Source organism: Acanthisitta chloris, unplaced genomic scaffold (assembly GCF_000695815.1).
Source record: "Acanthisitta chloris isolate BGI_N310 unplaced genomic scaffold, ASM69581v1 scaffold2645, whole genome shotgun sequence".
Taxonomy (NCBI): Eukaryota; Metazoa; Chordata; class Aves; order Passeriformes; family Acanthisittidae; genus Acanthisitta; species Acanthisitta chloris.
This window is the reverse complement of record NW_008671905.1, coordinates 25415-48710: the sequence shown is the minus strand read 5'-3', so window position 1 is coordinate 48710 and position 23296 is coordinate 25415. Positions and strand designations below refer to the sequence as shown.

The 23296-nt window shown below is 39.0% G+C and overlaps 1 protein-coding gene across 1 annotated transcript in view; it reads right to left on the bottom strand.

Moving 5' to 3' along the window:
- Positions 1-15058: 15058 nt before the first annotated feature.
- Positions 15059-23296, bottom strand: part of DICER1 (dicer 1, ribonuclease type III) — a 33448-nt gene continuing 25210 nt past the window's right edge. Inside the window, exons 19-23 of the mRNA XM_009074277.1 lie at positions 21310-22192; positions 19057-19325; positions 16369-16531; positions 16193-16268; positions 15059-15902 (exon numbers count right to left, since the gene is read on the bottom strand). Of these exons, the coding sequence (XP_009072525.1) occupies positions 15737-15902; positions 16193-16268; positions 16369-16531; positions 19057-19325; positions 21310-22192 (1557 nt within the window). The 3' untranslated portion in view covers positions 15059-15736. The remainder of the gene's footprint in view (positions 15903-16192; positions 16269-16368; positions 16532-19056; positions 19326-21309; positions 22193-23296) is intronic.

Genomic DNA, 23296 nt, shown 5'->3' with positions numbered 1-23296 from the left:
AAAGGGGGTTGTAACAAGATGGGGATTGGCCTCTTCTCTCAGGCAACTAGTGGCAGGACAAGAGGGCATAGCATCAATCTGCACCAGGGGAGGTTCAGGCTGGACATCAGGGAGAATTTTTTCATGGAAAGAGTTGTTAAGCATTGGAGCAAACTGTTCCAGGAGGTGGCAGAATCACCATCCCTGGAGGTATTCAGAAGATGGCTGTACATGGTACTATGGTCCCGTTGACAAGGTGGTGATCAGTCAAAGGTTGGACTTTATGATCTTGGAGGTATTTTCCAACCTAAATGATTCTGTGACTTTCACCAGCAGCATCAAAGGATAAGGATTTCAATCTGTACTCCAGCTCAGTCTACAAACCAGCTGGGCAAATTACTTAACCAACCATTTAACAATTTATTGCTTTTGGGAGAGTTACTGATTTCCCTATGTGCTGGTTTGGGCTGAAGTGGAGTTTATTTTCTTCACAGTGGCTAGTATGGGGCTATGATTTGGATTTGTGCTGAACACAGGGTTGATAATGCAGACGATTTTGTTATTGCTGAGCAGAGCTCACACAGACCCAAGGCCTTTTGTGCTTTTGGTACTGCCACACTGGCAAGGAAGTTGGGGGTGCATGGGAGACTGGGAGCAGACACAGCTGGGACAGGTGACCCAAACTGACCAAAGGGATATTCCATACCATATGACATCATGCTCAGTGTATAACGTGGGGGGAAGAAGGAAGAAGGGGGGACATCTGGAGTGATGGTGTTTGTCTGCCCAAGGAACTGTTACACGTGCTGGGGCCCTGCTCTCCTGGAGATGTCTGAACACCTCCTGTCTGTGGGAAGCAGTAAATTAATTCCTTGTTTTGCTTTGCTTGTGTGTGCAGCTTTTGCTTTCTCTATTAAACTGTCTTTATCATAACCCATGAGTTTTTCTAGCTTTTACCCTTCTGATTCTCTCCCCCATCCCGTTGATGGAGGAGTGTGTGAGCAGCTGTGTGGTTCTTGGTTGCTAGCTGGGGTTAAACCACAACACCCTCTGTCTTTGTTTTCTCCTCTGATAGGGTTAACACAGTGCTTTATAAACTGAAGCTAGCAAGTTTTGAAAGCACTTCAAGATCTTGAGAAAACAGCATGCTACAGGTGCACAGTGTATTCTTAACACTTCAGGCCAGTGGTCCGTGGCCTAGGAGCTGCAAAGCCATAGCTTACAGAGTTGGGTTGCAAGTTCATTGGAAGTCCAAATGGAAAATTAGTGTTCACAAGTAGAAACATGAACACAGAAGTGGTACTGGGAGTGAGGTCACGAATCTGGTGGAGAAACCAGGAGGCAGGTCCATCAGTTTTGCTAGTTCCAGAACAGCTCAAAATAGCAGGCTTTGTGCTGATAAATATGTTTCCACTCAAGGCTACAATGCAAAGTCTCACAGACCTGCTTTTCTGTTGAGCTCTCCCTCAAGAACAACAACAGAAAATTCTGCCTACGCCAGTGATCTACTCAATTAGATTTTACTTCAATATATGTTAAGAGATTGGAACAAGATTTTAAACAAATGTTCACCCCCCCAAAAAAGCCTTAACAGACTCGAACCTGTATTTGTCATGGGTATACATAATCTGAAGAATAATAATAAAAAGTCTCTGGGACATACTGTGAATATCAGTTTGGCTATAAGCTTTACTGCATGGAAAACTTTCTGGCAGGTGGTTGTAATCTTTCTAGAAAGGATCAGGGCTGGATCAGCAGCACCTTGGGGAGTTAGGTGCCCATCTCTTATTGGATTTACACTGTGATAATCTAAGCTGAAACCCATTGCTTCTTGGGTTACTTCATTAAAAAGCTGACATTTTGTTTCATGAGGCCATGTCTAATCTAAGCACTTGGCTTGCAGTTGGTTCATTTTCTGGCTTTATCAATGGTAAATGACCATTGTCTTCAGGTTTTACAACGCTGACTAGTTCTACCTGGGCATTGGACTCTCTCTTCATCCTGAAAGCATTTTTTTAATTTTTCAGGATCATCATGTTCTGGAAAATGTTTTTCATAGGACAATAACAACAATGAAATAAATCCCACCCCCAAAGGGTTTTCATTTGTCAAATATAATTTATGCCCACAAAAGATTCATTCCTTAAAATAAATACTGAAACCTCAGAGAAAACCCTTGTGCAGGGCTTGCAGAGCAAAAAAGTGCAGCCGTTTGCTGCAGCCCGAGCCCCACCGGTACCCTCAGCGAGCAGAGCAGCAGAGCAGGGTTTTTACTGGCCTCTGTTGTGTCTGTTGAACTGTTGCTCCGTCTTTAGTGAAATCTCAAGCAACAGAAATCCTCTATTAAAACCACCTGCGCGGCTTTGTCAGCTGAGCTCCGTGCTGTCAAACGACTTAGCTTCTTAAGCCAATACAAGTCATTAAGGAGAAGGTGAATTAGAGATTTAGACGTTGCCGATAGTAACTATCTCTGATCAATTGATATCTTCCTCTGATAAAGCAGAGCTGCCCGGCCGACCCCCTCCCCCGCCCCGGCCGCGCAGACCCCGACCACTGGATCTAATTAGGGTGAGGAACACCAGGCCCTCGTCAGCGCTGAAAGGCCATCAGTAGGCCTATCCATTAATAACTCTCCTGTGCGCTGTACATTGTAATTGTCAGACTGCAATTTACAGTAATCCTCCAATGCAAAAACTTAAATAGCTGCAGCTGATTTGAAATTCATACAACCAGTTGAAAGAGAGAAAAACAAGATGCACGGGTTAAAAGGCCAAATTGTGCAAGTGTGTGCGCTGAGTGACAGACATTTTAGTACTAGCCTGGGACCATATTTTAAAAGGTCACTGAAAACTTTTGGCTTGGGCCCTCTGACAAACAATGAACTTTCCATATATTTATTTGCCATCTCTTTGTTTTTACAGCAAGCAGAATAAATGAGTTAAATGACGTTGTGCGGGTCTGCACATTGTCAGCACAGGTTATAAGTCATTATTAAACTCCATCAAATCAGACCAAACCCGGTCTAGGCAATGAGACTAAAAGTTATTTGCATTCCTTCTGTCATAAAAAATCATATCCCCTTACCCAAGACTTTCGTTTCTTTATTAAATGCAGCCACAAGAGTATTTCAGGTCTGGCAATGTGAGCTCAGGAAAACCTACTCTGTATAACTCAGTGTAACAGCTTAGAACCGATTCCACTAAAATGTCCCAGTTGAGTGTATCTGGGCACTCAATCAAGACACACATATTACTTTTAAATAAGATTAGCCTTTATATTTTGCTGCTTAAGTTAAAACTTTTCATGTCATTCTCTCATTTTATGTAAACTCCAGCATAATTCTGTTTTAGAGAAGACTTCAAACAAATTAAAATCCTCAACTTGAACGTGTCTAGCAAAACTCGCCTAATGGCATAGCAAGCTGTTTGGTGACACTAAAACACTTTTAAATAAGATGAATTTTCCCTGCGTTGCCCTGGCTTTGTAATTACTGCTGCTGAACAGCACACGCCTTTGGTTACAATGGCAAAAGCAGCGGCTTGTGCTCTGAAACTTATTTGACAAATAACTTACAAGTGACCTGCAACATCTGGTTAAAAAATCGTCCCTTCGTATCTGCCTCGAGTCGAGTTCAGCATTAATTATGAAATGCAAACATATCATCTGGGGCCAAGGGCAGCTTTTACACATCCACAAGGCACGGTGCAGGGAGGGGGGTGAGCTGCAGGCGCCTTCCTCACGCCAGTCAAGGGGAAAGAAAATGTTTAGGTAAGACTCCATCCAAACTACCAACTTGTAGCATGGCATTGGTGAGATCCAGCAACACTCAGTGCTGGGTCTGATCTCAGTGGTGCTGAGCTCCTGGGCACTCAGCAAGGCATGATCCATGGCGGGGTGGGGCTGGGAGAGGCGATGACCAGGTCTTTCAGCCACCCTGGGCATCAGCTGGAGCAGTAGGGACACAGCACACGTGAAACCTGGCCCTGAGCTTCGCTGGAAGGTGTTTTTCAAGTCCCAGTTTTTCACACGGAACGTGAAGCATAAGACAGTTTAATAATATTCCTTACTAGACTCCAATATGCCACAATTAGCTGCAGAAATGTTAGCACTTGATGCCTGAGCTTGGTTGCTGATTAAATTCACGTATAAGAAGGTAAATGAAAAAAGCAGCAGAGAGAAAAGAGACTGGAAGGTGCAATAGTTATAGAGACGTGTAAGTCACATCAACCCCCTAGAGCTGCAAACACCTATTTGACAAGCAAAGGACTCCACAGTCCAAAGAACACCAGCAATAGGCTTTCATAAAATTGGTGGCAGCTCAGTTTACACTCACAAAAACCTATAATTATAGAAAAGATGTTCTTCAGTCTCTATACTTAAAGCTTTTCTCAGCCCTACCTCTCAATAGTTTACTACTGTGCTGCATGTTGTAACATCAGCTCAGGATGAGGTTTAGCTCATAGTTCAAAAGTAGATGGAAGAATGAAATAGAGCACTTCTCTTTTCAGAGATGGGAAAGATTTTTTCAAGGTCTTATAAGTCTTTTTTTATGTGGAAGTCAGTAAAAAACAAAAATAAGGAATTCTGACCATATGTAATCCCGAATCACATTATTTTGGATCTGATTTAAAAGCTACACAACAAGCTTTGATTCAGATAACATGTGCAGGACAGATATCCCTTCACATCAATAAATATAAACAGCATAACTATGGGATATAAACTTTTAGATATGCAAATGGATTGCAATGGAAACAGACTGCTTCTAACCTATATGGAAGGACATGTAAAATACACTTGAACAATACTGAAAATATTGATTTCTGCAGCTTTAAGATATTTGCTTGTAAGAGATCAAAGGTAGAACTAAAAGTTTAGTTGTGCAGGTCTCTTTTCTCTCTGCGGCTTTTTTCATTTACCTTCTTATGCATGAACTTAATCAGCAACCAAGCTCAGGCATCAAGTGCTAACATTCCTGCAGCTAATTGTGGCATATTGGAGTCTAGTAAGGAAAATTATTAAACTGTCTTATACTTCATGTTTCGTGTGAAAAACTGGGACTTGAAAAACACCTGCCCAAACAATTCATAAACACACTGCACAGCAAATACCTATGGTAATTCACTGGATTTACAACCGTCATATTATATTACACATACAGTATCAAAATTTATCACCTATTACACAGATTCCTGTTTTAATAATATCTTGTACTTGTACAATTGCACCTTCTCTCCCAGAGGGTCCCAAAGCACTTTAAAATCACACATAGAGGAATTGCTTCATTCACTGTGGAAATACAGCTGCCTCTGGGGTGGAGCAGGGGTTAGGGGAGGAGAGGAGCTGTGCACAGCCATTATAAACACTGACAGTTGAGAGAGATGGTTGGGGACAGAGAGTGGAGAAAATTATAGCCAAGTCTCAGGAGCATCGTATACAAGGCATAATCACAGTTACAGGTGAGAGAGGTGTGCTAGCAGCTGTGGAGCAACATATCACAATTTGGGCCACTCTTGCCCTAACCATCACTGGTGAGCAATCCTGACTGCAGGGCCAAGCTGCAACCTTCAGCTCCAACCCTCAGGAGTGAGGTCAGGGAAAGGGATAAGACTCCCTGTGGTGCAGCTCTTGACTGCTGAGGGATTCAAGCTGAAGTCTTGAAGTCTCCATCTCCAGTATTGCTACACTGAATTGTCCAGACTTCCCAAGAACAGCTACAGCTCCAGTAAACCACAGGAAAATGGGAGCTCACTGACCAGAGACCTCTGTGGTGGGCAACTGGGTGAAACTGTATACAAATAATGCAATATTAGAAAAAATTAGCCAGATGGATTTTTGGCTAGGCAATTGATCCAGTTAGAACTTGGCTATCAGAGGCTGCTGTTACATACACACTGAAAACTGTTTGTGCTACTCAGTTAACTCCAATTGCAGCTTCATCTGCCTCTTCATACTTGCCACAATTGCCAAAGTAGTCTCCTATGCCTTCATGTCACCCCATATCTCTCCAGCCTGGTCTTACTCAAGACCTTCTCATAACCTCTTTGATCATGGCAAGGAATCAACTTACAAATATTAGGTTAGAATTAACATTACCAGGAAATCAGGCAAAAGCCCTGAATCTGTGCCCTGAAAATCACCACTGATGGACTCACTCCTGCCTATTAGACTTCAACCAGAGAACCAACCTAAGCTGCTTCTCTTTAGTTTGAGGCATATCCTGATGAAGGCTCAGGGCAGAGATGCTTCTCCAAAAAAGAGAGAAGGTTATGCCAATGTGGGTGATGAGCAAATGCAGCTCTCAATATGAGGAATCCCAAGGTGAAAACAGGAGGGGATTTTAAGCAAAGTGCTGTCAGAAGGCCACAACTACAGTCTTACCTCTAAGAACAAAACCAGTTTCCTACAGAACACCACCCTACTGTGCCTGCTACCTGTGGTGTGGCTGGCACAGAACTGTAGCTTTACTGTTGGCACAGGCTCATCTCACCAAAGCCTGCTTTGGATGCAAGGCAGAGTTTTCACTATTGAGTTAAGACATGGACCCCTAACAGGGGTTACATCCAAAGAGTCACAAACTCTACAGGACTTGGTTTAGGCATCAAAGGAATAAGTTCAGGGATACTTGATGCTTAAAGACTGTTGGAAGTGGCAAAAACTGCGCAGTGATGCCTGCAGTACCCAGTGGCCAAGGTCAACCTGTTTCTTGCAAGGCTCTGCTTCAGCTGGTCTCTTCTTCCCTGTCTCTCCCTCAAGTCCCACTGACACCTTAAGACTTGATGTTGGAATAAGCAAACTGGTTCTGCCTGTTCCCACCACTGCCCAGCCCTCCTCCACGACCCTCACCCCTTTCTGGGGAGCTGATTTACATGCTGAGCTGCCCAGGTCTGTTCCCCTTCCTCTGTATATTTGAAGTGTCTCAGAATCTTGGCATTTCCTCCAAAATATTTCCAGGCTGCAACTTTCTCTATTTGTTGATACATGTCAGGTGTTTATGCAGGTTCCCCATCACTCCTTGCCTCAGTCATGGCAGTTTGTGGGATTTCCTGACACGTATCAGCACACCATATCCTATACAAAAAGCAGCTGCTATATATCTAGCAAAGACTCTGTCCAGTTTAGTTCCTACAGTCTGTGTGTCAAAAGGGTGTGTGGCAATTTATTTAGCTGCTGCATTAAGTAACCCTTCACCTGAGCTAACCTGCCAATAAACCAACATTACTTCACAAGAAACCTTCCTGAGAAGTTGCTGTATGGTTATTTCACACTAAATCAGTAGCTGCAACTAAATGGTAAGTAAAATAAGGAGGGGTTCCTTCCTGCCATGCATGGACAAGGATGTGTGCTTGATTCAGCTCTGCAAGGTGGATTGCGAAGGTCTGACTTGCCCTTCTCCTCTGCCTTGCTGTACCTGCTGAGAAGACTGGCATTCTTTGGGAATTCATCCCTCTGTGCCAGGCAGTGATTCATTCTCCATGCAGGAACCCTTCGAGCTGGCAGATCCCACAGAAAGGGCAACTTTTTAAAGCCCAGAAAAATATTCGGTCCAGGAAAAAATGGTTACTAACTCTTCCATAGATCCCTTCTCATCACCACCAGCAACTTCCACACTGTTGTTGAGGCAGAGTCCCAGGAACTTTTGCCCTTGTTTTAAGCAAGGTTTTTGCCAGCACAGCAGTCAGTTGGCCAGACAGGGAATACAGCTGCCTGTGCCACACTTGTTTGGATAATGAGATCTCTTTTGCCTAGAGCACATGTACTATGTAAAGTTGGGGAAGAAGGTGATGAGTGTTGCTGGCAGAACATAATGCCCTGCTATTCCAGCTAGAATCACCCTGAAAGCAATAATTTCTTAAAATTGGTGCTGCAAAATAGTATTAATTGCTATAGTGGTGTGAGAACAGGGCAGATCTTAGACTAGGCAGAGAAGCTGTGAATGCCTCATCCCTAGAAGTGTTTGTTGCCAGGCTGGATGGGACTTGGAGCAACCTGGTCCAGTGGAAGGTGTCCCCAACCACGGCAGGGCAGGGTGAAACTAGATGATCTTTATGATCCCTTCTATTCCAAGCCATTTTGACTCTATCAAGCTACTGAGACTCTACCAAATTCAGGGAGGGTTTGTCTCTAACAGCATCAGCTGCTCCTCATAAGACTTGTGCTTCAGACTCTTCACCAGCTTCATTGTCCTTCTCTGGATATGCTCCAGCACCTCAATGTCTCTTATAGCTGAGGGGCCCAAATGCTCAGAAGTCAGTTCAAGCATCCTAGATGTCACTAAAAGCTCTGACAAAGACTGCTCTTGTTCCTTCCCTCTCAAATCTTGACCACATGGCAAAAGAGAATGGAGCAAGCAGCTGGATATTCATTGCAGTAGGTGGGTTGTCTCAGAAGTAGGCAGCTGGTGAAAGTGCCACATTTTACTTAAGAGCCTGAAAAAATAGAAGCAGAACAGCAGAGGCTGCCTTTGCACATCACAGTTTCTCACCTTTTGCTCGACATCTGGAATTTACACTTATTATGTCTGAAGGACTTTTGTGTTAAGTTCAAATGCACACAAGTTATAGAGCCCAAGTGGATGTCTTCCCAGTGACTTCAGTGAGGGCTGTACAGGAACTCAAAACTACAGGAAATTTTCAAGTTAAGAAAATTACTTCAATTTAAAAGTTAGCATGAGACTTCCTATAAAATACACATAAAAAATAATGTCAAAAAAATAGTGTGAGCCAGGTAAGTGGAGATGGTTAAGCAGCAAAGTAAATGATACCATTGCCATAAAATTGTGAAGGTCCTTAGTTATTTTGCTCACCAAAATGAAAGTATTGTTCATGTTCTACAATAAGGAAGGATCTAATCAGAGCTATGAGGAAAATAAAACCTGCTTACATGTCAGCACTGCCTGTGTCCATTGACATGGAGATTTCCTCTAAGGAGCAGATCCTGCACCTGGACTCTAGCAGCAGTGTCAAGGGAAGCCCAGACAAGCACCAAATCTGCTCCTCTACATTTCTGGACTTGATGTTATGATTGGCTTTGTTACTTTCTTTTCAGGACAAGCATATTCATAACCTTATTCCCCCAGTTTTCAAACTCCTTTTTCTGTAGGGTTTTACTTAAGAATAATAGCAGATAACTGAATACATCTTAGTTCTGTTGACATAATTATGAAACACATTTGTTCTTGCAATTAGGAGGTGAGAAACCAGTACCTGTAGACTCTTCCCAAGACAGACAGAGGTATTCTGTCTTCAGTTCCTATAGGGTGAGTACTGAAGTTTGTCAGGACAAATAACAACTATGCTGAAAATTTGTCTTCATGTTATAGCTTTACTAAAGTTTATTATTCCTCTTTTTTTAAGTCAAACCTAATGTGCTCTCAGGGGTCAGAAAGAACTCAGTTATTGCTGCATTCTGAATACTTAAATTTTAAAAAAGGATATTTTACATTATGCAGTTTCAACACCATTAATATTAAGCTGTGCTCAAAATCTACAGCAAGGAGATGATGCTCCCATACTGGCAAAAAATGTGGTCACCTGCCTTTGAAGCAGAATCTTTATTAATTTTACACTTTGACTTTCTGGAGAACTCTGAATGCTTCACAGTACCACCCAGCAAGGGATGGACCATGTCCTTGCACACTCAAGTTGAGATGGCTCATCCCTCATCTCATTCTGCCACCATGAACAGGAAGATAACAGCATCTTCAACTAATTCTTTTGTTTTTTTGATTATTTTTTTCAGGCCTATTTTTCTGCAGAAAATTTGGGCAATCAAAGTTTTCTCATTTGATTCACTTGCTAGAACTGAGAGGTAAGGGCTGTCTTGTCATTCCCTACTTCAGCTTACTAGCCTACTTGGCCTTAGTGGTGCCATCAGTGTCAGGGTGGAAGCTAAAGAGAGGTAGAAAAAAAAAAAAAAAAGAGCTGGAAAGCCCCAGATCCACAGGGTTCAATATTCTCAGCTGAGAATTGCTTCCTTCATTACAGCTGAGACAAGGAATTAAGAAGAGATGACTAAGAGGTACCTCATTAATGTATTCAAGTACATGAACAGGGGGTGTCAAAACAATGGAGCCAGATTGTTCTCAGTGGTGGAAACCAATAAAAAGAGAGGCAATGGGCACAAACTGAAATGGAGGAAATTCCACCTGAATATGAGGAACAACTTCTTTCCTGTGCAGTCACTGAGCACTGGAACAGATTGCCCAGAGAGGTCACGGATTCTCCCTCACTGGAGATATTCAAGAACTGTCTGGACACAATCCTGAGCCATGTGCTCTAGGGTGGCCCTGCTGGAGCTTGGAGGTTGGACCAGATGAACCATGTGGTGCCTTCCAAACTAACTGATTCTGTGATACCATTGAAGGACTTGAGTGATTTGACCCTCCTCCAAGTCCCAGAGAAAAGTACTGCCATGCCTATCAGCAGCTCAGCAGGCTTTTCTCTATAACCTAAGACAAAGCATGGAGTAAAACTTGCCTGTTGCAGATGCCAAGGAACTGACTGCTGCACTGTTAAGTTTTCAGGAAGACAGACTCCTGACCTTTGCCTGGCAGGTCTACCCATAAAAGATACATGACACTGGGGTGCCAGTCAGAACACTCTAGGAATTGGCTTTCGACATTCAGGATAAGTGAAACACTAACAAGAACCAAATAGACAAACTATTAAAATTGACATTATTAATGCCCAGACTATTAGTTAATAGCCACATGTTTAAAGAATAACACGTGCCCATCGTGCAAACCTGTGTTACTGAACCCTTGCGCTCTGGGGCCCCCCAGCTCCAACAGACATTCTGCAGGTACAATGGTCAACACAGAGATCAAACTGTACCAAGTACACCATCATTTTTAACCTGAGTGTCCCTTAAGAGTCTTCACAGAGCTACAAAGACAGTTCATTCATCAGAGGAAGGAGACAAGCAGACTTGTCTTTAAACAAGGTCGAGAAATACTGTTTTCACAAATTATTTTTTTTATTTAGACCCAGACTGAAAAGCAATATTTTTGTAAACTCTAGAAGATTTATGGAGAGATTAAGAGGAATTAAAAACAAAAGGAAAACGACAATCCAAGGTGAACAGACCATAACTTTATTGGAGATATACTCAGCTACAATTATTACAAAAAACTATTAAAGGTAATTGTGATCCATAAGGTGCAGATTGCAAACTTCTGCAGCATGATTACAGTATGAATGAATTACATTTTATGTCCCTTAAAGACAGCTGCAGCATGTGATGGTAAATATTTTATTGTCCATCAAATTATATTTGTTATTCATTCTACTTGATTTTAACCATCTTTTCAGTCAAACTATTTACAATAAAAATGCCTGCAATTTCCAATTATTGTTCACAAACATTTTTCTCTCCAATTTGCTGCTGCAGTAAATTCTGAGTGCATCTACTAAGCAATTAAAGTAGTCTGTGGTTGCCATTCAAATAAAAGAGGGAAAAAACCCCAAGGACTTTATTGGATAAAATTTATTTTTAAGAAATGTAGTTAGCTTTGACAGAAGTTAAAATTAACTGCTAGTGGAGTATACTACAATGACCTCTAGATATTTACTAACATAATTCAGATTGAGTTACAGTTGATACTTAGATTACATTTCATGGTCATGAACTGTAGTGTTTTAAGTTTAAAACCTAATATGAAAGTAAAGAAATTAGCTTTAACTTCTTGAAAATTAGAGCAATTGGAAAGGATCAATGTCAGTAATTAAGTACCAAAAAAATCAAAACACTTCTTGCTTCCCTCATGTAATAAATACTGAGATTTCCACGAGAATGTTTTCGTAGGGAACCCCATCCAAAACACACAAACCCAGAATACTGTCAGACAGAGGCAAGTGCAGTGTCACAGCAGACCACGGTGCTATTTGCCATTTTCAGATTCCGTGTGCTGCTGTGACTGGGATACAAAGATAGAACTTCTTATACAGATAAATGCATAGAGTCTGTAGCATATGTTATGTCATATGCAGTAACATAAAACCCCACCCACATTTTCCAGTTGATGGTTCTGGATTTGCTCACAAGGAGGAAAACTCAGATTCTGCAACACACATACAAGCACAAGATCTTCAGGCATGTAAAAAGAATGCAGTTCCATTGATTAAAATGATACTACATCAATTTGCACTAGCTGAGGATCTGGCACCTCATCCACTATGTTCCTCCCCAGCACCAAAACTGGTTCTTGTCCAAGTTCCAAACCCTGCAGCCACAACATTCTACTGTGTAATGAGACTTAAAAAGAGTAGGCTTTTTCTCTGTATGGATTTTAGCAGCATCAAGCTGAACAAACACTTCAGAAGTCACTACTGGGCACTCAGCATTCAGACTGAGCAGAGATTTAGTTGACCAAATTACTAGGAGCTGTCTTCTCCCCAAAACTCCCCAAAATATGTGTAATACATTGGTTTGTTCAGAGATAATTACTGGAGTGTCAGAGGTCATTCTAATTTTCATTACTTCACATAACAGTAAAATGGTGTAGTAGAAAAATAATAGCTTTAAAATACAATCAAGAGTTGTTACACACCTTTGTTGTATTTCTTCCACATACAGTAAAAATGCCACAGACGTTACAAATGACCTATTTAAGTTGTGCAAGTAAATGACACATTGCAGGCATTAAAACTATCTTTTTCAAATTCAGTAAATCAGAACAGCAGCAAGGCCAAACCACATTTTTCCTCTCTGTTAAGCATTTTTTTTCCTTGAAATGAGGTAAAGCATGGTACCAAGTGCAATGCTTATTTGTGCTACATGAACAGAACAGCGCAAAAAAAAAAAAGCCGTAAAAATCAAAACGCAGCATAGTTCGGAGGACTGTTTAAAGTACAGTATAACAGGACTTAGATAAAAAAACCAAGGTTCATGCCAATTAACCCCCACACGCTTTATGATGAGCCTGTGTGGTTGCTTTTGAAGATGGGCTCCAACAGTCCACTTACACTTGTGCTTATAGCATGGCAAGTGATTTCTATCCCAACCTTCAAATGATCAGATTTAGGTCTTTAATAGCATACACTGTCCAATATCAAAATAATATCAACTGTAGGGTAAAACACACAGATGAATAACATGGAAACTCATAGGGATTTTTCTGCCTCAAAGGATTAAAAAGATTTCAATGAGGTCACACTGGAGAAAATGCGGCATTAAAAACGCATTTAAAAACGCAGCAGCAGCAGAAACTACTTTATAGTCAGCCACTACACATTTTGCATTCCCAATTCATAGGCTTCAGCTAGTAACAAAGTGATCATTAAACGATTCTGAAACACAGAGCAAGTTCACTTTTCCTTGCCTCCAAATACTCTGTAAGCACTTTACTGCCAACGATGACCTGAAACCCCTGAGAATCTATAACCTTGCAACAATCAGGAACAAATTTTAGGCGTTCAAAGACTAACATTTTAATTTTTCCTAATGCAGTTAAAACTACTTAAGACTTTCTAGATGGTCTGGTTTAATCTGCTGACTGATGTCTGGCCAGAAACACACAATTGTTAACATCAGTAATTGTGCATTTCCCCTAAGAAACTGCAGTCCTATCGCAAAGAGTGAGCTACAACTTCAATCAGTGACTCTTTGTTTTTCACACAGCTAATTCGAGCAATTTATGTCTGAAAATTTAGACTGCATGTTTTTATTGTTCCATATCATTTACACTTGCAGGTCTTATGTCTCCCTGTTATATTTTCACGACTGAAGTACCAAACAAATGCTAGAATTTTTCATAAGCTAGTATTTTAATGCTTGGTCTGACTACTCTAACAAGCTGCTTTCAAATACAAGAATGGTCCTTTTTGCAGAATGAAAAATGACTGAGATAGAAAATATATGAACTTTTGAATTTGTATTTCAGAAAAGTTTAATGTCTGCCCCTTGTCACTAAGGCATTTATTTTATTTTTTCATTAAGAAAGCAAGAGCTGACAGGTTTTTTTTCTTGTTTTAGTGTGCATTTGTGAGGAAAGGAATAGGGTTTAAAAGCAGGAAATACAGTATTTATTTGTAATTTAATACATAAGACACAGCATCAAGTTCAAACTATTGTGCTGGAAAACGTTAAAACACCTTGCTCTGCTTTCTCAAACTTCAAGCATAATTAACAGGGCAAAATTGCAGCAAACCTCTACTGATACTGGTGGGAATACGAGACCCACAGCTTTTTTTTTAAAAGGTAAATTAAGAGGTATTATAGTTACAGTGCAAAAAATTAAAATTTCAAGCATAATATATAAACATAGCACCAAAACAGAAAAAAAAAACCAAACAATGCATGCAAAAACAAAAAGGAAAAGGAAAGAAAAAAAAGAACTGAGGTATTTAAGTGAAGAGTGCCTACAAAAATCTAATTAAAGTATAGGCAAAGCCTAAAAAATAAAAGTATGATTTCCCCCCCCACTCCCAGTAGACCAAAACACCAATGAGCTAGTTTCTCTAAATTAAGGACCTAAATCACAGATGTATCAAAAGTACGGCAGTTATATCTCAAACATCAACTTTCATGTTATTTAACAGCACAGCTTTGGTAGATGAAATTTATGCATGCAACTCTGAAAAGTACAGTAAGAAATTTACGTGGAAATATCTCTAAGTGTAAAGGTGCTCTGTTTGTTAAATACGTAACCAATTGACTATAAAATCTGCAGCATATCTTAGGTGTGATATGTCTAAGGTTATTTTGTTAGAGTGACAGTTTGCACTGTGCAAGAATTCATTGCTGTTTCCAGTATTGGAACTATCTAGCTTGCAGGTTTGTGTAAAATTGGAATTTTTAGCCAAAGACCATATTTCATTCATGGTATAAAAAAAACTGTAGACTAACCACCTCCTCAGAATTGTTAAAAATAACCTAATTACATATATATGAATATAATTTCTATTATAATCCTGTAATAAGTCACAGCTATAGTAATGAGTTGTACTGTAAATATAGAGCTGTATCATTGTAAAATGCATAACAAAATGAAGGGAATGTAAAACAGTTTGTTCCAAAAAAGATCAGAAATTAAAGATTATTCATGAGGGTTTATTAATTTTTAAGGCAAGAACCTTTTTTTTATGCAAGACTGTGTGGCATAAGGAAACTGAAGTTTCACTCTAAGGTATGCCAGCCATTTCATCCAAAGTCTGTCCCTAACAAATAAGTGCAATAATGATTGGGAATGCCATCTTAATGTAAAAAGATGACATGGAGAGAAAAAAAATAAAATAAAAAGGAAAATAAAAAGGAGAATACTGGCACACTTATTCTTTCTTATACCCAATCATCCAGTACAGTTTATCAACTGCTTTATGACTGGCACTAGTGCACAGATTGAAGAATTTCAAGGTTACTATATATAAATCTAGCAACTGCATTAGGCATAAGCTCCCTGGCCCTCTAACACTAAGCAAAGCTGTACTGACAATAAAAGTAAACCAAAAAGACCTGACAACAATTATTCTGAACACTTGCTAAATGTCATCATTAAAGCACTCTCGTGATTAAACAAAGCAGAAGTGAGGAAAGAAGACAAGATTGTGTTTGCGCAAAAAACTATAACTACAATTAGTTCCAAAATTTTATACATGTTAAATGTTTTGTTATCTATTCTGTTATCAAACAAACTTTAAATTCTGTCTTCCAATTTGTTCCTCTCAACATCAACGTTTGTGTTTTTGTTTTTTTTTTAAATTTGCTTTATTTGTACGCAATTTATTTTCCCCCATTTCATTTGTTTTCAAGAGGAGTCTCAGCTGTTTGGGACCTGAGGTTGATTTGCTTTGAGGCTTCGTAGTGCTCTTCTCGCAGCTGCAGATTTGGCAATCCTGTAGCTTCTGCCAACACCTTTAAACTTTCCCTTTCCTACAACTTCCACTGTTACTCTGACCTTTCCGTCGTAAGTTCTTTCTGCAGGACTGCAAAAATATACACAAGAATTACTTACTGCCTAGGCAAGTTAATGTGAAATAAGAGACCTACATTCTCTGCTCTACAGAAGTTAAAGCAGTAAAGTTAAACAGAAATCATTACAAGCTATGCAAGGGAAAAAACACAAACCCCAAAACAATGGACACAATGACCATGTTAGCTGCTTAGAGCAAAGAAATTACAAGTACTTCATGACACTTCAAAATCCTCAGTAGTTGACAAAGCACAGCTTAGAAACATTTTCTGTCAGTCTGTACCAAAGGAAGTAGATTCTTACCTAAATTTGGCTGTCTCTGGCTCCATTTCCAGCAGCTCTCGCACTGGGGAACGGGGCACATTAGCAGAAAACTTTTCTATTTGGAAAAGAAAGTAAAAAAAAAAACCCAATTAGCTTTGTTCTTTCCATGGCACATGGCACTTCATTATTACTATTTTTCCAGAAGCTGACAATACCTATTAATGGCCTCATCATTGGATAGTACACTTGCCAAACCATTTCCAAAGACATTCCACTATCCATATAAATGGCACCAGCAAGGGACTCAAATATATCCCCCATGGCCTTTGGTACTTCAATGTCTTCCTCTTTTTCTTCATCTTCTTCAGATCTTCTGAGCTGTTTGCAATTAAAAAAAGACAAGGGTGGGGAGAGAAGGAGAGAAGAGAGAAACAATTGCTTCACTTTAAATAAAACAAAGCTCTTCAGAACTGTAAGTTCTCTTACATCCTATCCTGTGCTGCTCCTTTTAAGTTTTGAATTGACAGCTCTCCACAGTGAAATTGTTCATTTATTCCCCAATGAAACCAAGTTACTGGATATAACATTTTTCAAATGTGAAAAAAAATCCCAAACACCATTAGGTACAGAGAACATATATATTCTGTGAATTCCTTCTATAATTCTGCAGGATTTCACCATGGGGCTGTTTTTTCCAGTAAGACACAGACTCAGCTCTGTCAGTTAATACTAGAAAGCCACTCATGAAAAAGGAAGAGTTCATACATTATACATCTCCTAGAAGGAAACTTTCAAAATTTCCAAGTCTAATATCTGGATGAAAGTCAGATAAACCTTTCCTTACCTTATTTACCCCAGAAGACAAGCATGAAACGAGCACTAGTAAAATAAGCCATTAATAACTGAAAACCAGCAGCACCAGACTGAGCTAACAGGCACACGTAGGTATTTAAATGCAGCAGGCAAAGTTTTTGCTATGCTACCAATCCAAGACAACAGTCTTTTCTCATTACCAAAACTATACTTTCAGTATGTCTTCAAGGTCTTGAGCTAATCTCATCCTTTACTAAATTACCTTGACAATGTGTAATATACTTTGTTTGGACTTAGGTGAATGTAACCTGAAAACAAAGTTTCTGACTATTATGCTCCTCTGCCTCTGTCAGTATTCTCCCCCAGCAGCTTCCCACCCTCTCCCTCCATTTGGCAGCTATTTGGGGCTGAAAAATCTGATTCAGTCCTCTTAAGACTGACCATAATACTTCATAAACTAGTTCTACCCAAAATAAATCTAACAAGTAGTCAGACCTGATGTGTGTAACACTCCAAACGGGAATTTTGACATTAAAAAACAAATCCAATAGTTTTGAAAAGTGTATTTCATACCGAGTGCAAACTGAAGCACTTTTGAGTTACACTGAAATAACAGGAGAGAGAAACTAAGAGCTATAAGGCAAGGGACAACAGATGTTTCAGAAGTGAGATTTGAAAAAAAGAAAAGCAGATGACGTGGAGACACACATGGAAACCAGTCTAGCTGGCATAGACTGCAGAAACAAAGACTCTTGCATTGACTGATTAAATAAGAGTTTCAGAAATTCAGTGCCAGACCAAGATAGGGAGCAGGCACAGGGAGTGAAACAAGGGTTTTATTTGAAACAGCTATCACACAATTTGGTTGCAACTTTGGTGGAAGTTTCTAGGAAATCTTTTTGCAGACTAGCAAAAACTGAACAAAGCTAAAACTCACTGCTGTGAGCTCTTAGCATAAGTTCTTAGCCTTTTCACTCATATTGTGAAGAAAACGAGACAGATAGTTTGATCCTCTAATCTAAAGTAACTTATATTATCTAAATTTCAGTAACAAATTCCTTAGTCAATGTTTTCTGAATCTTCCCATAAAACGTTTTCACTCAGCACCAGGGTGCAAGGACTGTAACTACATATGTGACTGAAATATTTTGATTCCCAAGCTTTTAAATTGTCTATCAAAAAGAATTACTAAAGACAAAGCTAACTTGCTTATTTAGTGCTGGAATTCTCAGACAGAATATTTTTAAGAGAATAGTCAGTTTTTCAGAAGACAAACTATTATGGATATCTACTGGATAACAGTTTTAAAGAAAGGATAATAAGAAGTCCATCTATTCCAGATCCTGATTAGAACTTGACTCACAAGGTCCTTGCTCTCATACATTTTCTAAGAAGTTTATGTAAATGAATTAATTTTAGTACATCCTCCAGGAAATAAAAGTTCATTATCATTACAGCACAAGATAAGACCTGTGTTTGCAGATCTTAAGTCAAACTACTATTCAAGTGGCTTATTTGAAAGATGCATAAGTTTCCCTGGCCAGCAGAGATAAAGTGCTAGGAGCATGTCAAACAGACTTGAGTACAGTGCAGTAATACCTGCCCCACCAGAAACCAGCAGAAGAGAAAAGGAAATCTCCATCAGTGTACTACATTTAACAATCCCAGCATTGTGCCAAGGTAGTATTGCTTATGGTGCTGCACAGATATTCTACCCTAAGTGAACATTATGTGACTTAGCAACTCTTCATCACCAGTTTGTTACAGCAGTGCTTCCACTGTGAGTAAAGGAAACAAGCTAAGTGTGTGTCTGTCCCCATGTTCTCAATGACACAAAAACAAAAGAGTGACTAAAATCAAGTGTCACACAAAAGCCTAGAGGCAAACTGCTTTCAAATGAATTAATTCCTGACAGTTGTAATTGATTTTATACTTTCTGAAGACTGTATTTCACTCTGCACAGTGCATGTTGCATTACTGCGAGCCTGTTCTTGGGCTGCTGTGTGCATCAAACATGGCAAAAATGCATAACGCTAAGAAATCCACGCTTCAAATCAGATACTGAACACATTGTTTGTACTGCCACTAACCTCAGAATCCATTCCTTGCATTTCGTTCTTTTCCATTTGAAACTGCACAAAGTCATCAATAACATGAAACAGTTCAGGAGAGACAGCTTTGAAGTACTTGTGGTAGTCATACTTTACAGCTAACGATGCAAAAATGGTATTATTGACTAGAGCAGATCGCAGGTCAGTCAGAACTCCTGGAGAGTGCTGCCGTGGGTCTTCATAAAGGTGCTTGGTTATGAGGTAGTCCAAAATTGCATCTCCCAGGAATTCTAAGCGCTGGTAACAATCTTAAAGAATTGGGAAGAAAAGAATGTACAACACCACAATTAAGTTTAACGCATTCATTCTTTCCAGGCCTTTCTGGACAAGAAGTTTGGTACATTGCCACGAACTAACCAATGCTCAGAGAGGACAATTTGTTTTTTAGAACAGGTATCTTTGTGTTTACAGAGACTGTTAATGAATTATTACAAAGAGAAATCAAGACAAAACCTGAACTTCTCTAATACTAAAGCCACTTTTGAAGAAAAAGTTATTTTGCCAGGCTAACAAAACACTTGTGTTCATCATCAGTGAATGCTCAAGATCTTCACATAGTGCTGAGAAACATCAAAAAGTAAATTAAGAGATTCTGCCAACAGGCTGATCTGGAAACTGTAACAAAACTCAAAACACCAAAAAAACCCCCAGAAATCAATGCATCAAAAGCAGGGGCAACATAAAATCTGAGATTTTTTTGTCTAATTTGCCAAAGAGTAAAAACCTTCAACAAAGATTCCTACCTCGAATACATCTCTTAAACCGGAAATTAAAATTGCCAACTCTTTGCTTTTTTTAAAATTGAGAGGGTTTATGGGAACAGAGAGCTATGAACATCTATTTCTAGAACATAAACAAAGGCAAAAAACCTCTTGTGTGCCAATAGGCATAAGTAGGCAGATCAGGAAGACAAAACTACTGCAGAAGTTAACACCAGAGTGCAATGGTTAGTGTTAAGTTGCCTTTATAGCAGCTGAACCTAAGATGCTGCCAGATCTCAACTGCTACAGCTACTCTGCGAGATTAAAAGCTACAGGTAACTGTGAATTGCTAATTCAGTTGTCTTACTTGGGAAACAGAAATGAAACCAAAACCTTCTGCTACCATCAACATATACTTGAACTATGCCTCAAAGTGTCTGTAACTGTGCCCATACATTTATATAAAGAATCATCTACCTTCTATATGCTTTGTGAAATATTTGTAAAAACTAAATGTATATGTGGGTAATATTACACAGAATGAGAAGCTAAAGTTCAGTGTTTTGTCAAAACTTTCTCAGTGTAATAGCATTTCAGCATAACTTATTTCTTTAATTAAAGCAGAACTTTCTTACTCCTTGGAATAAGGAACCAATTCACCATGGGGAAAAATTCAGACTGCTGACTGCAGAGGAATTTGCCATTCGCTTCAAACAGGGTTGGAATTTTACTATGGTTTGCTTTTGATTGCTTATTATGATAGGAAAACATGAAAAGTTTTAGAATGAACAAATACTACATTAATTAGTATAAGCAAAGCAATTAAAGATTGCAGAAATACAGATTTCTACTGCTGTAAAATCTTTTATGAGATCAAGTACAGAAACATGAAACAATTAATCTGAAATTAATATCTAGTCTGATTTAGCCATTTACTTTCAACTCTGACTTTAAATATTTACTCTATAAAATGCCTGGATTTAAATTAAACCTTCAAATTCACAGCTTCAAAGGGAAGTCTCCATACTCTGCAATCCTTTGGATTATTCAGCTCATAAAAGTTGTATAGTCTACAGTTTGTCTTCAGAAGTACAGACAGAGTATAATATTCTTGGGATTAAATTATGGGACAAATTTGTTAAATATATTTGCTAAATATGAACACAGCAATTTTCCAGAGTTCTACAGGAACTTACTTTGTTAAACAATCTAATGTCAGCCATACACAGCTAGTGATACATCATCAGTGGTAAGTGCTGCTCCTTTTCGAAACTTGTTAAGTCTTCAGTAAATCTATTTTATTTGTATTAAGTCAAAACATGAATAATCACTGAGATACAGACTGAGCAAGTATCTCCCTCTAAATAACAGCAAACCATAATTTTCTAAGACCTTGTATTCAGAGACTTTTAACTTCTTAAACTAACATGTGATGACTGAAAAAAGACTATGTAAGGGAACACAATACATACTACTTCTCTTGCATTTATAATATGGGACAAAACTGTAAAGCTTCTTTCAGACAACTTACCAGTAATGGTATTATAATGGTACGAGGCATGAGTAAATGCCTGAAGAAGATAAGCCTTGTTCTTAAAACTGTAATTTATTTTCTTCTCAAAGTTTTCAAAACCAGAAATAAGGTGATTTAGGGTTTTTTCAGCATCTGGGTGATCAAACATACACCTCGGTGGAATCTTCAAACAGCCATACTCCAGGTCTTTACACAGCGAAGGCTCTGAATTCACTACAGAAGCAGAAACAGAGTTTGGTGAAAGATTTTTCTGCTCACTGATACAGTTCTCTCTGGTAGCACACAAAGTGCCTTCCCAATCAGTCTTTTTAATTACAGGGAGCACCTTCAGCCCCAATGAACACAGGAAGAGCTGAGCAGCTCTTTCACCACAGCTGGTCAGATAGCAGCCCAGCAAGGCTTCCACACAGTCTGCAATGCTCTTGTCAGCAATACACTGCTCCGTATGCAAGTCGTAGGAGATCGACTGCTTTCCTGCATCGACACCACAGTTTTCTTCTGATGGATTCCAGAAGCCCACTACAAAATCATCCTCTTCAACAGCCTTGCTAGGATCCAGGTAGCACATGGCATCCCAAGAGCTATAGTCAAAATCATCGAAATCTGATGAACACTGAACATTACCCAGGGATGACTTTTTGGGTGCTTTCCATTCATAGTTTGAATCAGTGGTTGAAAAGTGTGAGAGTGAAATTTTCTTCACAAAAGCCCCTGATCCCATTAGCATGTTATCAATGAATTTGATATGCTCCTGATCATACTCCAGAAAATCATCTTCAAAGTCTGTTTCTTCCTTGGGTAACCTCCACATTAGGTCTTCATTCTCTTCATCATCATTATAATCATCAAGTTTACCATTAGCCAACATGTTTTCCTTTGTCTATGAAAGAGCACAAAAAATATGGCACTGAGGAGGGAAATGAGACACTTATTCCAGAGCAATCAGAAGGATTGCTAATGAGGTGTAATGAAGTCAGCCAATAAAAGACTGATAGTTTTTAATGTTCCTAATTATATTGTCTGATCAGATGCACAGTAAAAATCTCAATTAACACTAGTGTTCTAAGACTAATTGTCTTGGAATACAAACTCTATTACTAACCTGTAATAGTGTGTGCTCTACACATAACACATGCTGCATTTCATAGGAACCCATTTATACCTGAATGTGATGCACATACAAGGAACTTTATATCCACTAAACAATATGCACTTGCACAGCAAAATAGACAAAAGGAACAAATTAACAAATTTTAGAGAAGTACAAGAAAGAGTTCTGAGTATATCCTTCTCCCTAGTTGCTAAGTAAGGCTGCTAACAAATATTGAATTGATGTGATTTTGAAGAGTCATTCTACATCCTTCTATGGCAAATAATAAGGGACTTTTAGGGTTTACTAGTCACAATCATGATAATCCCAGTTTGTCATATATTTCCTATCAACAGAACTTCAATATACCAGGTCTAATGATAGAAAAGCCAAAAAAAAAAAACAAAAACCACATTGTATTACAGGATTTTGTTGCTTGTATTTAAACTGAATATGAACATATACATTAAACCATGAAGTAGGATAACTCAATACAAAGGCAGCTAGTATTTATCTTATCCTTTAAACGTGTAAAGGGCTTTTTTGTGGTGGTTTTTTTCCTTCCTTTTTTAGTTTATTTGTTTGTTTTGCTTTGTTTTCTTTTCAGGCTATTCTTATAGATTTAACTAATAAAAGACAAGGCAAAGTAGTCAGCAATTTTCTAATACTTACATAGATATCCACAACAGCAAAACTAATGTTATCTCATGTCTTTTCCCTGCTCATATTGAGCAAATTGGTGTGGACTGACGCAAACTATAAATTTAACACAAATATGCCTGAGCTATATAATGCTTAACTATTTGCCATGGCCCCAATCCAGGAAAGCACTTAAACTTATTAGCTAAAAGCACTAGTAGCCTTCCTAACATCAAAAGGACTATTCACAGGCTC